The 18,015-nt window shown below is 40.8% G+C and overlaps 2 protein-coding genes across 2 annotated transcripts; both read right to left on the bottom strand.

Annotated features, from left to right (window-relative positions):
- Positions 1–251: 251 nt before the first annotated feature.
- Positions 252–3,173, bottom strand: PCDHB11 (protocadherin beta 11). The gene is given in 1 exon segment (NM_001103248.1): positions 252–3,173. A coding segment is annotated over 1 exon segment (2,391 nt). The 5' UTR covers positions 2,996–3,173; the 3' UTR covers positions 252–604.
- A 6,204-nt stretch (positions 3,174–9,377) lies between these two features.
- On the bottom strand, positions 9,378–16,713 carry LOC615130 (protocadherin beta-14). The gene has a single exon (XM_002689234.6). The coding sequence runs from the start codon at positions 12,827–12,829 to the stop codon at positions 10,430–10,432; it is 2,400 nt and encodes a 799-aa protein (XP_002689280.1). The 5' UTR covers positions 12,830–16,713; the 3' UTR covers positions 9,378–10,429.
- Positions 16,714–18,015: the final 1,302 nt, after the last annotated feature.

Below are 18,015 nucleotides of genomic sequence, written 5' to 3'. Positions count from 1 at the left end.
AAAAAGGTAGGGTGGGATAGATAGACACTACAAAAGGGACCTATTATTTAAATATTTTGAAATAATATTTCAGTAACATTCATATATATTATATACAGAAGGTTGATGTAAAGAGAGCAAAAGTCTAAGTATAGGAGAAATTGTAGTCTTTTCCATTTAATACAATTGTGAAACAAAAACATGCATTTTGCAGACATTTCTCCATTAAAAAATTTAAGACAGGTAGGCATAATATGATTCAATAGAAGATATAATAATAATTCATTATATTTTATGATGCTCATCTCCCAAGTAACCACAGTATCAAAAAATTAGGAAGCGGTTTCTGAACAACAATCAAACAATGCGTCTTGGGTCATCTTCAAATCAATAGTGTTTGATGACAAAAAGTTGAAAAATTAAATGTTTGTGACTTTGCAATAATGAAGTTGAATGATCTTTCCATCAAAATAGAATAAAGAGCATATATATGACTATATACTCAAGAAAAATTGCTAACCTTAACTAGGAAAATGAAGTCAGCAAAAAAAATTCTATATGAATCTAAAAGCAAATGGAAACTGTATTTTGAAAGAATTTCCAACTCCAATAAACTAATAAATTCCTAATTGAATCCAAAACCATTCAGAAAGTCTGAGTTTTCTTCTACATTAATCATGGACCCCCGGTGATTGGAGGCAACAGACTTTAGAACCTTGAACTCTCTGGTCCCAGTTCCTCCGGTCAGACACACTTCGTACTGGTAGCTCTGGGACAGGGTCCCCGTGCCGCTGACGTCCACCAGATGGCCAGGGAAGTGGCCCTCGAGCACCGGGCAGCGACCCGCCGAGGTTGCCCCAGCCCTCCTGCACAGCCGCACCGCCACGAACACCAGCACCGAGAAGAGGAAGAGCGACGACACCGACGCCAAGGCCACCACCAGGTAGACGGTGAGCGGGTCGGCCGGCGCCGCGGCCGCCGCTTCCGCTTCCGGGGCCGGCAGGTAGGGCTGCGAGAAGCCGTCCACCAGCAGCACGTGCAGCGTGACGCTGGCCGACAGTGGCGGCTCGCCGTTGTCCTTGACCAGCACCACCAGCCGCTGCTTGGGCGCGTCGCGCTCGCTCAGCAGCCGCGCCGTGCGCACCTCGCCGTTGTGCGCCCACACGCCGAACAGCCCGGGCTCCGTGGCCTTGAGCAGCTGGTACGACAGCCAGGCGTTCTGGCCCGCGTCGCCGTCCACCGCCACCACCTTGGTCACCAGGTAGCCCGGCTCGGCCGCCCTGGGCACCAGCTCGGTGCAGGGCGCCGAGGCGTTCTGCAGCGGGTAGAGCACGAAGGGCGCGTTGTCGTTGGCGTCCGCCACGAGCACGCGCACCAGCGCCTGGCTGCTGAGCGCAGGCGACCCGCGGTCGGTGGCGCCCACGCGGAACTCGAAGGCTCTTAGGGCCTCGTAGTCCAGGGACGTGAGGGCGAAGAGGTGGCCATTGTCGGGGTTGATGGACACGAGGGAGGCGAGGGGCACGAGCGGGTCGGGGGGCGGCAGCAGCGAGTAGGTGACCTGGGCGTTGGCGCCCGCGTCTGTGTCTGTGGCGCTGACGCTGCCGATGTGCAGGGCGGGGCTGTTGTTCTCGCGGACCCACAGGGTGTAGGAGGTCTGGGTGAAGGTGGGGGCGTTGTCGTTGACGTCGGACACCAGCACGGTTATGTTGTGCTCGGTTTTCAGTCTTGGGGTTCCCATGTCAGTGACCGTGATGGTTATGATGTACTCAGCTTTACTCTCTCTGTCCAGTGGGCTCTCTGTTTCCAAGGTGTAGAAATTCTTGAAATTAGGCTTCAAGAGAAATGGAAGGTTGTCCTGAATTGAGCAAACCATCCTCCCGTTGTCTCCAGAGTCTTGGTCTCTGAGGCTAAAAACCGCGACCACCATTTCCGGCGATGAATTTTCTGGTATGGGGCTGGTAAGAGATGTTACGACTACTTCTGGCGGGTTGTCATTTACATCTACAACACTAACTAAAATTACTGATTTTCCTGAAAGGCCCCCACCGTCAATGGCCTGAATATTTATTGTGTAAGACTGAAGTAATTCGAAATCCAGAAACGCTTTTAAACGGACTTCACCAAAAATTGGATGGATTTCAAATGTCTTCTGTATGTCTCTGGAAACGTGGGAAAATGAGTAAGATAGTTCTCCATTTATTCCTGCATCTAAATCTGTAGCAGACACCCTGACGACCAAGAAGTCCAGAGGGCTGTTTTCTGGTATCGGAACCTCATAGACGGACCTCTCAAACTGTGGGGCATTGTCATTGATATCTAAGACCAACACACGCACCAGTGCAGTTCCAGACCTCGCTGGAGACCCTCCATCCAGGGCTGTAAGCGTTAATCTAAGCTCAGGCTCCTTTTCTCGATCCAGAGGTTGGTCCAGTAACAGCTCTGGGTATTTTCTACCGTCCTCACTGTCTTGCAGTTTAAGGTGGAAATGAAGATTGGGATTTAACGTGTAGTTTTGGACACCATTCTTTCCTACATCTAAGTCCTGGGCGCTATCCATTTGGAACGAGGTTCCTGGAGCAGTGCTTTCTGAGATTTTCAGAAGTATATGTTTGTTTGTGAACGTGGGAGTGTGATCATTTATGTCTTCAACCCAAAGCTCAGCCCGAAAAAATTGCAAAGGATTTTCAAGTAATACCTGGAAATGCAATATACATGGCTCGGTAAGATCGCAAAGTGCCTCCCGGTCCGGTTGCTCATTTAAGAGCAAGTTGCCAGTCTGCAGATCCAACCGCAAGTGTGGTTTATAATCGTCAAAGATGACTCTGGCCCCTCGTGCAGCCAGGTCTTCCACACCCAAACCTATGTCTTTCACCACATTGCCTATAAAGGAGCCGATCTCCGTTTCCTCTGCTACAGAATACCGCCAGGTCTCTGAACACACCAAAGACCCTCCCAGGAAAACAAAGAAAAGCAGCACTTGCCTTATCTGCTGAGGGTTTCCTTTTCCTAGCTCCATGGCTCCCTAGTCAAATGCCTTTCTGCGGAAACATTTCAATGCAATCTCAAACAGCTTCTCTCATCTATCAGCATGAACCTTTGGGAGCCTGAAGACTTGCAGTTTTGTGGCAAAGGAGTTTCTGGCTCCCTAGCTTTCTCTTGAAAGCCTCTTTTAATCACTGGTTCTCCGGCACTCCCAGTTCTAAAGGTTCACGGAAACCAGAGCGTCTGATGGTACAAATATTTCCCAATGTTAACCTGCAGCGCCACCACGCGACTCTGCAGATTCTCAGGTTTTAAATATAGTTAAGTAAGTTTGAGACAAAATATTAATTTATCCTATTTGTTGATGATGCAAAAGGTATTTTCTCCTGTTTTCCTATATTTCTCCTATATTTCTTTTCTGAGTTTTTTCTTTGTGGTATGTGATGCTGTTACTTTTACGTCTTTAACACAATAGACTACAATCTCTAGAGCTGTGGTGGATATAAAAAGCGTATTTAAGGTATCATCCCAAGCTAAGTTATGCTCCCTCTGAAGACAATATATAAAACAACTAAAAATAGTTAAGAGGACTCTTTTATGTAATTGACTTAGTGAGCAAGAGTTTCCAAGGAAAATTGGAAATGGGACCAGAGAACTTAGTCTTCTCTAGGTATCGGCAAATACACTTCAAAAAATGATAAGGATAAAGGCATGCACTGGAAACTGAACCTGCTATATGAAAACAGTTGTTCAGGGGAAGCTGAACAATACTGGCTGGGTAAATGGTACTGTTTATTTAGGAATACTCCATAAGTGACCTACCTGGCATTAGTAGAAAGTAAATGCTCATCAGTATTGAATAACATAAGATATGTCCAGTTTCTGTCAACATTTTTAAAAAGTTGAACGAACTGGAGCCCAGTTTAGTTGTGGAACTTAATTCTGTTTTGTACACCCAAGCCTTTCAGAGACATAATTCTACATATTTTATTTCTCCATTCATTAATTTGTTTGGCAAATATTTATTGAGCATATACTTTGTGCTAGGCATGGTGATTAGTGTTGGGGTAGAATGGGAAACAGACAGACATAGTTTCTGTCCTGAAAGATGGAGGCAGAAAAGTGATCACACATTTAAAATAGAGCATAATGAATGCCATGATAAGCAAAAGTTCATGCTTGTATAAGAGCATAGATGAGGGTCACCTAACCAAAATTTGGAATACAGGAAAGACTTTTCTGGAAAAAGTAAATTCTGGTTTGATACATGAAAAATGAGTATGAGTAATCCAAATAAAAATTGGACATGGGCTAAAATTTCCAACAAACTAAAAACATGGTCGTACAGATCCAAAATGAAAGAAGTGTTTTGGAAGAACTGAAATAGGATCAGTGTGGCTGAGCCATAGAGCAAGAAGAGAGAAATGGTGAGATTGGAAAGATCAACAAATAATTTTGTAACACATGCCAAGGTATTTGGACTCTACATAAATAGAAATGTGAGATTATTGAAAGGTTGTAAGTAGAAAAGTGACATGACCCAGTTTTATTTTTTAAAAGATCATCTTGTTTCAGGGTTGATGATAAATCACAGAGGAGTAAGACTAAAGGCAAGGGACAGATTAGTAGTTGTTGCATTAATACAGTTAGGTGATACTGCTCTCATCTACAAATGCAGTTATAGAGTTGTATTAGGATAATAAAGATAAAATATGCAGTATGTGGTGATTAAACAGAGTAGGATAAGAATGAGTAAATGTACTTTTTTTTTTTTCAGGCTTAGGGAACTGGGTGAGTGTTAGTTCTGTTAACTGATAGAGTGAACACAGGAAGACCAGAAGGCATACGTATAGAGCTAGAGAAAACATTTAGTTTTGATGAAGGGAAAATTTTGATGTAAAACATGTTGAGTTTGAGGTGTCCATAGAGCATCCATATAAATTATTACATAAATAATCTTACATTATATAAAGTGAGGAAGGAGGTTTGGGCTGCAGAGAAAATTTGGGACTTATTGATCTGAATGGTGACTGAAGCCCTTAGAGAAATAATGTAAGTTGTAAATTAAGAGAAGTATGTTTGAATTTGTGATTTTAGAGATGCAGCTCTAAAAGACTACTCTATTTAGAAGTGGTCATGGTCATATAGATCTACTAGACTAGGGAAGAATTGGATGTCACTTGAGATGAAGATAGACAGTAAGTCAAATTCCTGGACTTAGGACTGTAGTAAGGGAGGGACAGAGGAAAAGTATAAGAAAGTGTATTTGAAAACTAGCTTTACCCCACTTCTCTCCCATGATCTTGATTAATTTTAAATCAACTGACATCCAGTTAACTTGATTCCCTTATTTGATGACAAGCAAAGACTATTTAGGCAGGAAGGTTTGCTAATTTCTTTTAGCACTTTGAAGGTAGTTTACTTTTTAAAAATTTCCATTGCTACTGTTGAGAAATTGTCAACATGGAACACAGCTTTCAGTCTATCATGTGTTTAAATATGAAAAGTCTTTTGCCTATGACTTTTCTTTTAAAAAAATTCTGCTTTTTTCAAATTTCACTATGATGTTTCCAGGTATGGTTATCTTTTGTTATCCTGTTAGGCTTATTTGGGTCTCTTGAATCTGTGCACTTATGTTTTCATTAATTCTGAAGAATTCCCAGCCATTTTTTTTTTAAGATTGATTTGTTGGCTGCACCAGGGTCTTCATTGCTGCATGCAGGCTTTCTCTAATTGCAGCAAGCAGGGGCTACTCTCTAGTTGTGGTGCTTGGACTTCCCATTTTGGTGGCTTCTCCTGTTGAGCACCAGCTCTAGGGCGCAGGGGCTTCAGTAGTTCCCTCTAGCAGCATGTAGGATCCTAGTTCTTAGATCAGGGATCCAACCTATGTCTCCTGCTTTGCAAGGTGGATTCTTAACCACTGGACCACCAGGGAAGTCCCCCAGTCATTAGTTTTCCAAATATTGCCTCTGATCAGTCTTTCTCATCTCTCCTAGAATTCTGGATAAATATGTTAAACTTGTTTACTCTATTATCCTTTTCTAACCATCTCCCCCATATTTTCTATCTTATTAACCCTATGAGCTGCATGTGGGATAAGTTATTTTCTGCTCTATCTTCGCTCCACACATTATTTTTTGCATTTAGTTTTCTATTAAACCTTTTATGCAGTTTAAAATTGTATCACATTTTTCAATTATAGGAGTTCTATTTGATTCTTTCCTAATCTTTCACATTTTATTGTTTCTTGTTCCCTGTTCATTTTATATATTTTATTTCAATTGAAGTTGTTAGTTTATTATAGAGTGTGTCTGATAAACTGAAACATCTGAAGTGTTTGCAAATTTGAAAAGTGAAACTGTTAGGCGCTCAGCTCTTTGCGGCCCCATGCACCATAGCCCACCAGACTTCCTCTGTCTATGGAATTCTCCAGGCAAGAATACTGGAGTAGGTAGCCATTTTCTCCGTTAGGGGATCTTCCCCACCCAAGGATTCCCTGGTCTCCTGCATTGCAGGCCGATTCTTTACTGTCTGAGCCACCAGGGAAGCCCATTTGCAAGTTTATTTTTTTGTTTCATGTTTTGTTGGGTTTCACTCATGGTGTCATATTTCCTTGTGCATCCAGTTTTCTTTATATTCAAGTTAACATAAAAATTATTTATATAAATAATTCTAGGCATAAGATGAATAAACCTTCTTTCATAGAAGGTCTCCATTTGGTTCTATCAAGATCTGGGACGACTACTTGTCAACTACCACCTTAAATTAAGTGCAATGTTAAAAATAAAGTTCAAGGCTAAAATTGTACACAAGGGCTCATCAATTTCCAGTTTATTATCATAAAGGTGGTAGTTCTTAGGAATCTGAATTTATTGAAGTGAAGGTCTTCTATCAGCTTCTCAGTATGTTAGGCTTTGATTTTCTCCCCCATATACACCATCAAAATAGAGGTTCACATTTCCCAGAATTCCAAATCCCAGGGAAAAAAATTGATTGGGTGTTGCTTTATCTTTCTGAATTACCTTTTAACATTAACTGTGACCTGACAATGTATTAGTGTTTTATTAAACTATTTTTTTCCAGTAGGAGTGTTGGTATACATAATCTATACCACCCTTACTAAAAATATAAAATCTCAAGGATATTGTTATATCTCAAAATGAGAAGCAAATACTTTGTTCTCATGGAGTGTGGAGAATTGATCTTATTGAGAGGATAGAGAAATAGTATATATATTTTAACCAACTTGATCTGATCAATACTAAATCAACTATGATGCTGCAATCAATTTAAGCAATGTCTTTGAAGAAATACTTTTTTTTTTTTGTCATTGATATTGGTATAGCTCACACTTCCATCTTCACCCTATATGTAAAATACACATCTTCTTTCCTACATCTGTTCCTTCTTCTTTTCTTCCAATATGTTTATATATTTGTATATTTTTACAAGTATAAGATATTATGTATTATACGGATATATTGGTACTGTACTATAAATCTCAGTCTCTTTTTTCCTTTTTTCTTCCTTTTAAAACATTTGGAATTTATCCATGTGATTGTACACCTAGTTCACTCCTTTTCAACACTGCATAGTAAAGTGAAGGGAAATGTTAGTCGCTCAGTCATGTCCAACTCTTTGCCACCCGGGGGACTATAGCTCACCAGGCTCCTCTGTCCATGGAATTCTTCAGGCAAACATACAGGAGTGGGTTGCCATTCCCTTCTCCAGGGGATCTTCCTGACCCAGGAATCCAACCCAGGTTTCCTGCAGATTGTAGGATTGTAGGCAGAGTAAGTTCACTCCTTTTGAATAATGCATAGTGCTCCTTCACAAATATGTTTCACATTTATCAACTTCTTTACTGATGAATATGTAGACAGACTCCCATTATTTGCTTTCCCAAGATAAACATTCTTATGCACATCACTTTGTAAAGCTGTGTTAGAATTTTCTGGCTATATGCCCCAAAGTAGAAATGCTAGATCATAAACTGTGTATATTTTTATATTTTTAGTAATACTAAATTTACATACATACTAAATTTCATTAAATACTATTGAAATTCCCTCAAAATGGGGGTATATGCAATTTTCTATGCATATACATCTATGGTTCCATATGATGTTACCCAAATTTCTCATCTATGGGTGTAAAATTATTTTATCATGTATATCATCAACTAATGAGGTTGTGTGTAACTTCGTGTTCTTTTCAGACTTTGTTTTCCCCTCTTTTGAATTACTTTTCTCTTTCGTCCTTTAAAAAACATTCTATTGGCTCCCTTGATTTTCTGACTTTTGCTGATCTACAGGAGTTATCTGAATAACCTAAATATTAATCCTTCTGAGTTAAAATGTTGCAAGTAGCTTCTCCCTGCATCCCATCTGCTAGTTTATCTGAGCTATCCTCTAGTTTTAAGGTAGTAATGTTTGTCAGTTTTTATCTTTATTGTTTGCGCTTTTCAAAATTTATTACTTTTAAATTGAAGGATAATTGCTTTACAATATTGTGTTAGTTTCTACCGTACATCAACATGAATCAGCCATAGGTATACACATTTTCCCTCCTGAACCTCCTTCCACCTCCTGTTTGCACTTTAAAAACCTTGTTTAAGAAAGTGAAACAAACAGTAAGGTTGTAAAGAGATTTTTACTTAGATATTTTCTTTATATAGTGAATTTTCCAGCCAATTTTACTGGAAAAGTAATCAGTCTCTCCCTCCCCCCGGTAATTTTGACATCTCTTCGGTCATGACTAAATTTTCCTATATAAAAGGATCTGACCTTGAATTTCATTCTATCTGGCAGTGTACAAGCTTGTTTATGAATTATTCAAGTAGAGTATTTTGTTCTTGTCTATTCTTACTCTTATGCATAAGAAAAGTAAGATTTGCTTCTTATGCCTCTGAGAGGTAAAGAGGGTCCAAACATTTTTTTTTCAGGACTGTATAATGGCACCCGACTCCAGTACTCTCGCCTGGAAAATCCCGTGTACAGAAGAGCCTGGTAGGCTGCAGTCCATGGGGTTGCTAAGAGTCAGACATGACTGAGCAACTTCACTTTCACTTTTCACGCACTGGAAAAGGAAATGGCAACCCAGTCCAGTGTTCTTGCCTGGAGAATCCCAGGGACGGGGGAGCCTGGTGGACTGCCATCTATGGGGTCGCAGAGTCGGACACAACTGAAGTGACTTAGCAGCAGCAGTACTGCTTAAATGTCTAGTTAATAAAATTCTCACAACTAGTAAGTATCTGTTGCAATGCAAAATAAGACCAGTAAAAGCTTCATGAAGCAAAGAAAAATTTCCTAAGAAAATTGGAATTTGTTTTACCCATTTCACAACGTCAAGCAAAATTGCATTTTACTACATCATCTAGTCTATAATATTTAATTTTACAAGAGAAATCACAGAAATGTATATGCATAGTAGCTTTATTAGCCACACTACATTCTAGTTACCAAAATCTCCACTGAACTGTACACTTACAGATTGGAGACATTATGATTTGGAACACCATGAGGCATCTATAAGCCATTAATATAGACCCATCCTTTGTGAACATCTGAGAAAGAGCATAAATATTAAGGATTTTTAATATTTACTTTTAAAAATTAAGAGAAAAGTGAACTGAGTTCATTTCTTTAACAGTTTGAATTTTCATCTTAATTCTTAAGAAGTTTTTATCTTTATTCTTCTAGTGGAAGAGTATTTTACTTAAGATGACACCATAAACAATCGAGCTATGTAATGAACACTATAATACAAATTTAAACTGGCAAATGTGGCATATTGAGAGAAAACAAAGCAATGTAAAATAGCAGAACTCCCCTCAAAACAGCATCAACGACAATGAGAAAAGAGGAAAATTACTTAAGAAATCACTAATTTTCAATGTGGTCAGTTTTGTCATAAATTCATGAAAAACTCGATATAACAATAACCAAAACAAATAAGGTACCCTACTATTGAATATGGACAGGTAGCACTTTTACCCTTTATGATGAAAAATTTCAAAGGGAAGAGTGCAATAAGATCCAATATACTTTCCACCCAGTCAACAGGACTTTTAATTTTTGAAGTATCTATCTATGCTTTGATGAAATATCTAGAAGTAAATTACATATATAGTGACATTCCCTAATACTTTAGAATTTACACCTTCAAATAATAATGTCGTCTTGCATAACACCATTATCACAACAAAAAATTAGCAATAACTCCATTACTATGACATTTAGACCAAATGACAAAAAAATCAAAACTATTTTTCCATGACATTATAGCCACTAATTTTAAAGCCACTAAAGCTTTTTAAAGCAACTTCAAGGAGAGCATAAGAAATGATAATACATGCAACTACCATCCAACATAAAATATATTACAGATTGGCAAAAAGGGGCCTACAAAAAAAGGGGGGTGTCTATAGTTTGCCAAGAATAACAAAACATCAGAAGTTTAAATTATTTTACTGAAGGTTGAGTCCAAAGCTATTTCTAAAGTTCTCATTTTCCCCTATATGCCTACCAGTGTCTTGGACTGGAAGATTAGGGATAATCGGCTTCAGAAATTTAAATTCATTCGTCCCAGGACCTCCCATCAGACACACCTCATACTGGTAGCTCTGGGACAGGGTCCCCGTGCCGCTGACGTCCACCAGGTGGCCTGGGAAGTGGCCCTCGGCCACCGGGCAGCGACCCGCCGAGGCCGCCCCGCCCCTCCTGCACAGCCGCACCGCCACGAACACCAGCACCGAGAAGAGGAAGAGCGACGACACCGACGCCAAGGCCACCACCAGGTAGACGGTGAGCGGGTCGGCCAGCGCCGCGGCCGCCGCTTCCGCTTCCGGGGCCGGCAGGTAGGGCTGTGAGAAGCCGTCCACCAGCAGCACGTGCAGCGTGACGCTGGCCGACAGTGGCGGCTCGCCGTTGTCCTTGACCAGCACCACCAGCCGCTGCTTGGGCGCGTCGCGCTCGCTCAGCAACCGCGCCGTGCGCACCTCGCCGTTGTGCGCCCACACGCCGAACAGCCCGGGCTCCGTGGCCTTGAGCAGCTGGTACGACAGCCAGGCGTTCTGGCCCCCGTCGCCGTCCACCGCCACCACCTTGGTCACCAGGTAGCCCGGCTCGGCCGCCCTGGGCACCAGCTCGGTGCAGGGCGCCGAGGCGTTCTGCAGCGGGTAGAGCACGAAGGGCGCGTTGTCGTTGGCGTCCGCCACGAGCACGCGCACCAGCGCCTGGCTGCTGAGCGCCGGCGAGCCGCGGTCGGTGGCGCCCACGCGGAACTCGAAGGCTCTTAGGGCCTCGTAGTCCAGGGACGTGAGGGCGAAGAGGTGGCCGTTGTCGGGGTTGATGGACACGAGGGAGGCGAGGGGCACGAGCGGGTCGGGCGGCGGCAGTAGCGAATAGGTGACCTGGGCGTTGGCGCCCGCGTCTGTGTCTGTGGCGCTGACGCTGCCGATGTGCAGGGCGGGGCTGTTGTTCTCGCGGACCCACAGGGTGTAGGAGGTCTGGGTGAAGGCGGGGGCGTTGTCGTTGACGTCGGACACCAGCACGGTTATGTTGTGCTCGGTTTTCAGTCTTGGGGTTCCCATGTCAGTGACTGTGATGGTGATATTGTACTCTGCTCTTTCCTCTCTGTCCAGTGCTTTATCTGAAACTAGGGTGAAAAAGTTCTTGAAGGTCGGTTTCAGAAAAAATGGGAGGTCATCTTGGATAGAGCAAATAATCCTTCCATTTTCTCCAGAGTCTTGGTCTCGGACACTAAAAAGAGCCACAAGCGTCTCTGCGGCGTTCTCTGGAATTATCTTTGTAATTGATGAGATGATCACTTCTGGCGGATTGTCATTTGTATCTATTACTTTCACCAAAAGAGTGCATTCTTCGGAAAGACCCCCACCGTCTGTTGCCTGAATATTTATAGTGTAGGATTGTACTACTTCAAAATCCAGTTGTGATCTCAAATGAACTTCCCCAGATATTGGATTGATTTCAAATGTTTTACGAATATCTTCCGATGCATGAAAAAACGTATAAAGTATTTTCCCATAATTTCCTGCATCCAGATCCTTAGCAGAGACGGTGATAATCCAAGAGCCAACCGGTGCGTTTTCCAGGACCTGCACCTCATAGAGCCTCTGAGGAAATTCCGGGGCATTGTCGTTGATGTCTAAGACCTTGATGAGGACCAAAGTTGTCCCAGACCTGGGGGGATTTCCACCATCCAGTGCTACAAGTGTTAATCTGAGCTCAGGCTCCTCCTCATGATCTAACGCTCTGTGCAGGACCAGTTCTGGGTATATCTTTCCATCGTCGCTGTCTTGAATTTTAATGTAGAAGTGAGAATTGGGGCTAACTGTGTAGTTTTGAAGACTGTTGCTTCCTACATCCAAATCTTGGGCACTCTCCATTAGGAATGTAGTTCCAATAGTGGTACTTTCTGATATTTTAATAACTATTTCATTGTCAAGAAATGTAGGGGAGTGATCATTTATATCTTTGATGTGCAGCTCAGCCTGAAAAAACTGTAAAGGGTTTTCCAATACCATCTGAAAATGCATCACACAGGGCTCCGTGGAGCCACACATCTCTTCCCGGTCCAGTTTATCGTTTATCAGCAAATCCCCAGTCAGCAAATCGAGGTGCAAATGCTTTTCATTATCATCACATACTACCCGAGCCTCCCGTGAAGAGAGCTCCTCCACACCAAGCCCCAGATCCCTTGCCAGATTAGCTACCGAAGAACCGATTTCTGTTTCCTCTGCCACAGAATAGGGCACAGACTCCGGACGCGCCTGAGACAATCCCAGTAAAACAAAGAGAATCAGGACTTGCCTTTTCCGCAGAACGAGTGCCCCTCTGACCTCCATGGTTCTTTGAAGAAACCTTTTTTGTGGAAATTTCTTAGTTCATCCCTAATTTTGCAAACTGAGGCTCTGATCTTTTTTTTTAAGTTGGAAACTTCTGAAGGCTATATAAACCTCCAAGTCTGTAGGCGAAGCGCCTTAATACCTCTCTTTTCAGTGGGTTGGATGTTCTCTGTTCTCATGAATAATGGAGCCCTGTGTTGTAGAAGCACTGTTTTTGTCTTATACTGCAGCGCCACCATGTGTCTCTCTGATTTTTTTTCAGTAAAAAATTTTTTCTCTTTGAACAAGTAACTCATAAACTCATCTGGAGTATTTTAAAGCAATCCCAGACATCATGTATTTTTACATCTAAATACTTCACTAAGTATCTCTAACAGATAAGGACCACAAATTTAGTGATAGAACCTTAATACATTTTATATTCGATCTGTGTTTGCATTTCCCCATTTTCTTTTAAATCAGTATTTAAACAAAATTCATGAAATTCATTGAATTATCACTGTTTTGAATGCTTGACAAGAAGAACCGTTAAAATATCCTGAACTGAAAAAAATTATGTTTTATTCAGGCCATTTCTTGAGTTATTGCAAATGTATTCTCCTCTCCAGTCTTGTAAACACTTATAGATTTCAGTCAGTTATGGTTAATATTGTCATTACTTTTTCACTTGTATATTTTTAAAAACTACATATTAAGGACATGACATTGTCTTTATGGGGCTCAAAGGCTAGAAAATTTGGTAATCACAATATGCCAAAGTAATCAAATGGCATATTATTTGGCATAAATAATCAAAATATGCCAAAATGTTTGCATAGGTAAATAGTAATATGTAAATACCTAGAAGGGACATCTTATACCCAGGAGATAGCACTGCATAGTGGTTATGAACATGGATTCTGGAATCACAGTATCTACGTTAGAATCCTAGTTCTGCTACTCACTGTCTACAGTCATGGGCAAATTATGTACCTCTGCTTCCTTACCTATAAAATAGGGGTAATATTAATGTTTACCTTCTAGGATGATTATTATAGGAATCTAATGGTTTAATATTTACAAAGTGGCTGGTAAGTGCTTGTTCAGTTCAGTTCAGTTGCTCAGTCATGCCCGACTCTTTGCAACCCCATGGACTGCAGCATACCAGGCTTCCCTGTCCATCACCAACTCCCAGAGCTTGCTCAAACTCATGTCTATCAAATCAGTGATGCCATCCAACCACCTCATCCTCTGTCATCCCCTTCTCCTCCTGCCTTCAATCTTTCCCAGCATCAGAGTCTTTTCCAATGAGTCAGTTCTTCACATCAGGTGGCCAAAGTATTGGAGCTTCAGCTTCAGCATCAATCCTTCCAGTGAATATTCAGGACTGATTTCCTTTAGGATTGACTGGTTTGATCTCCTTGCAGTCCAAGGGACTCTCAAGAGTCTTCTCCAACACCACAGTTCAAAAGCATCAATTCTTTGGTGCTTATCTTTATGGTCCATCTCTCACATCCATACATGACTACTGGAAAAACCATAGCTTTGACTAGACGGACTTTTGTTGGCAAAGTAATGTCTAGGCTTTTTAATATGCTATCTAGGTTGGTAATAGCTTTTGTTCCAAGGAGTAAGCATCTTTTAATTTCATGGCTGCATGAAATTATGATAGCATATATATGCTACCACGTGTGAAATACATAGCTAGTGGGAAGGTGCTGTATAGCACAGGAAGCTCGGCTCAGTGCTCTGTAATGACCTAGAGAGGAGGGAGGGGGAGAGGTAGCAGGGATGCTCAAGAGAGAGGGGATATGTGTATACATATAGCTGATTCATGCAAAATTAACACAACACCGTAAAGCAGTTACACTCCAGTTATATGGCTGCTGACTGATCAGAATGATTGCTACATGTTGGAGTAGCTGTGGAAATTTCTTAAGGCAACAATGAAGTTTGCTGCATCAATGGAATCTTCGTTTCATGAAGTTTCTCTGTAGCCCACAATGCTGTTTGAGAGCATTTTACCCATAACAGAACTTCTTTGAAAATTGGAGTTGATTCTCTTAAACCCTGCTGCTACTTTATCAACTAAGTTTATGTCATATTCTAAACCCTTTGTTGTCATTTCAGTAACCTTCACAGCATTTTCACCTGTAGATTCCATCTCAAGAAATCACTTTCTTTGCATATCCATAAGAAGCAACTCCTCATCCATGAGAAAGTTTCATCATGAGATTTCAGCAGTTCAGTCACATCTTCAGGGTCCATTTCTAATTCTAGTTCTTTTGCTATTTCCACCATATCTGAAGTTTCTTCCTCCACTGAAGTTTGAACCCCTGAGTCACAAGGGTTGAAATAAACTTCTTCCAAACTCCTGTTAATATTAATATTTTGATTGCTCCCCATGAATCAATGTATTTCTGATGGCATCCAGAATGGTGAATCTTTTTCAAAAGGTTTTCAATTTCCTTTGCCCAGATCCATTAGAGAAATCACCATCTGTGGCAGCCAAAGATTTATGAAATGTATTTCTTAAATAGTTAAGACTTGAAAGTCAAAATGACTCCTTGATTCATGGGGTGCAGAACAGATGTTGTGTGCAGGCATAAAAACAACACTATTCTGGTTGTACATCTCCAGCACTAGGTCTCACCAGTGGATTTAAAATACTCAGTAAAACATGCTGTAAACAGGTGTGCTGTTATCCAGGCTTTGTTGTTCCATTTAAAGAGCACAGGCAGAATAGGTTTTGCATAATTCTTAAGAGTCCTAGGGTGTTGGGAATGGTAAATAAACATTGGTTTCAACTTAAAAGTTACCAGCTGTGTTAGACCATTACAAAAGAATCAGCCTGTCCTTTAAAACTTTGAAGTGAGGCATTACTTCTCTCTAGCTATGAAAATCCTATATGACTTCTCCTTCCAATGTAAGACTATGTCATTGACACTGAAAAGCTGTGATGGTGTAGTCAGCTTCATGAATTATCTTAGCTAGATCTTTTGGATAACTTGCTGCAACTTCTGCATCAGAACTTTCTGCTTCACCTTGCACTTTCATGTCCTAGAGACAGCTTCTTTCCTTAAATCTCACAAGCCAACCTCTGCTAGCTTCAAATTTTTCTTCTGTTACTTACTCATTTCTCTCAGCTTTTATAGAATTGAAGAGTTGAAGCCTTATTCTGTATTAAACTTTGGCTTAAAGCAATGTTACATATCTGGTTTGATCTTCTGTGCAGGTCACTAAAACTTTCTCCACATCAGCAATGAGACTATCACTTTCTTATTATTTGTGTATTCTCTGGATTAGCACTTTTAATTTCCTTTAAGAACTTATCCCTGGAGGATTTCCCTGGTGGTACAGTGGCTAAGACTCTGTACTCGCAATGCAGGGGGCATGGGTTTGATCCTTGGTCAGGGAGCTAGATCCCACATGCCACAACTGAATTCACTTGCTGCAACAAAGATGGAAGATCCCTCATGCTGCAACTAAGACCTGGAGCAGCCAAATAAGTTAATTTTTAAAAAGAGAAATAAGTAGAGAGAACTTGGCCTTTGCATTCACACCTGGGTCTTTGGTGCAAGAGGCCTTTTAGCCTTTCTTGTCTTTCAGCATGCCTTCTTCACCAAGTTTAATAATTTCTAACTTTTGATTTAAAATGACATATGTGACTCTTGCTTTCATTTGAACACTTAAGGCAAATTGTAGGATTATTAATTGGCCTATTTTCAATATTGTTGTGTCTCAGGGAATAGGGAGGTCCAAGGAGAGGGAGAAAGATGGGGAACAGCCAGTTGGTAGAGCAGTCAGAACATTTATCTGTTGAGTTCACTGTCTTATATGGGTACAGTTCATGGTGCTCCCCCAAATGATTACAACAGTAACATCAAAGGTCACTGATCAAAAAAAAAAAAAAAAAAGATCACTGATCACAGATCACCATTATATTTTGTTTTATTATAACAAATATAGTTAAAATGAAAAGTTTGAAATAGTGAATTACCAAAATGTTACACAGAGATATAAAGTGAGCAAATGCTGTTGGAAAAATGGTGTCGATAGGTATGCTTGTTGCAGGGTTGCCACAAACTTTATATTTGTAAAAATACACAATCTCTGCAAAGTGCAATAAAATGAGGTACGCCTGTGTTTGAAACCATGAGATCTCCATGTAAACCAAGCAAAAATGTGTCAAACGAGAATAGAAGAGGTTTAGCATAGAATTCTGAGAAATATCTTCATTTAGAGATGAGGTAAGGAAGTATTTTTTTAAAAAGATGAGGAAGGCCCAGAGTTCAGAATTATGAAACCAAAAGCATATAGCATTTCAAAACTATGAGGAAGATTGACAGTAGCAAATGCTTCAGAAAACTCAAGAAAAATAAATATTAAAATGGTCCATTGGATTTAAGGAGATGGTCATTGTGGAGGATTCTGTTAGATGTCTGCCAAAATCTGTTCCCTTTTTCTTTATAGAGATAGAACTGTATCCAAGCACATAGTGTCTCCATCTTGCCTGTAGTTAGGTGTGGCTAAGTTCTCACACATTGTGAATAGAACTTTCATTTGCCACTCCTGGGTCTGCCACATCTGGATTCTCTTTTCCCTCCTAGTCAACTAGAACCCAGATGTAGCAGTGACCCAGCTACAGTCATGTAGATTATGACATTGCAATAGGGGATGCAAGAGGAATTACTTGGAACAAATTTTGGTTCCAGAAGCACCATGAAGAGCAAAGCTGCCCTGTCTATGCAATCATTTACCCATTGTGGCTGTTAGAGGAAAGAGACATATTTTACAAGCCATTGCATGATTGTACTACTCTATTTCAGCAGTGTAATCTTAAAAACTTACACAGAAATCTTTGATCAGCTTTACAATAGCAGTTTTCAATATGGACTGCACTGGGTTGAAAAGCAAGAGGGATAAGGAAGTAAAAATGGAAATCCTTTTGAGAAATTTAGCTGCAAAAGAAAAAAGTAGATTTGTATCTGGAGAGGAATTTAGACTCAAGAGGGTTTTTTAAGCCTAGAGAAATGTTTTTAAAATGCTGATTTGCAGTACTGAGTAAAGAAGGAGAAAATTAAAATATACAAGAAAGGATATTATCAGTGTTAAGCCCCTAGAAGGTTGTCAAAGACAGGATTCAACAAATATGAATGAGTTGGACTTAAGTGGAAGGGAACTCAGCAGAGGAAATTACAAGTACA

The sequence above is a fragment of the Bos taurus genome, chromosome 7 (genome assembly GCF_002263795.3).
Source record: "Bos taurus isolate L1 Dominette 01449 registration number 42190680 breed Hereford chromosome 7, ARS-UCD2.0, whole genome shotgun sequence".
Lineage (NCBI taxonomy): Eukaryota > Metazoa > Chordata > Mammalia > Artiodactyla > Bovidae > Bos > Bos taurus.
The sequence above is the reverse complement of the archived record's forward strand: the minus strand, read 5'-3'. Positions and strand labels throughout refer to the sequence as shown.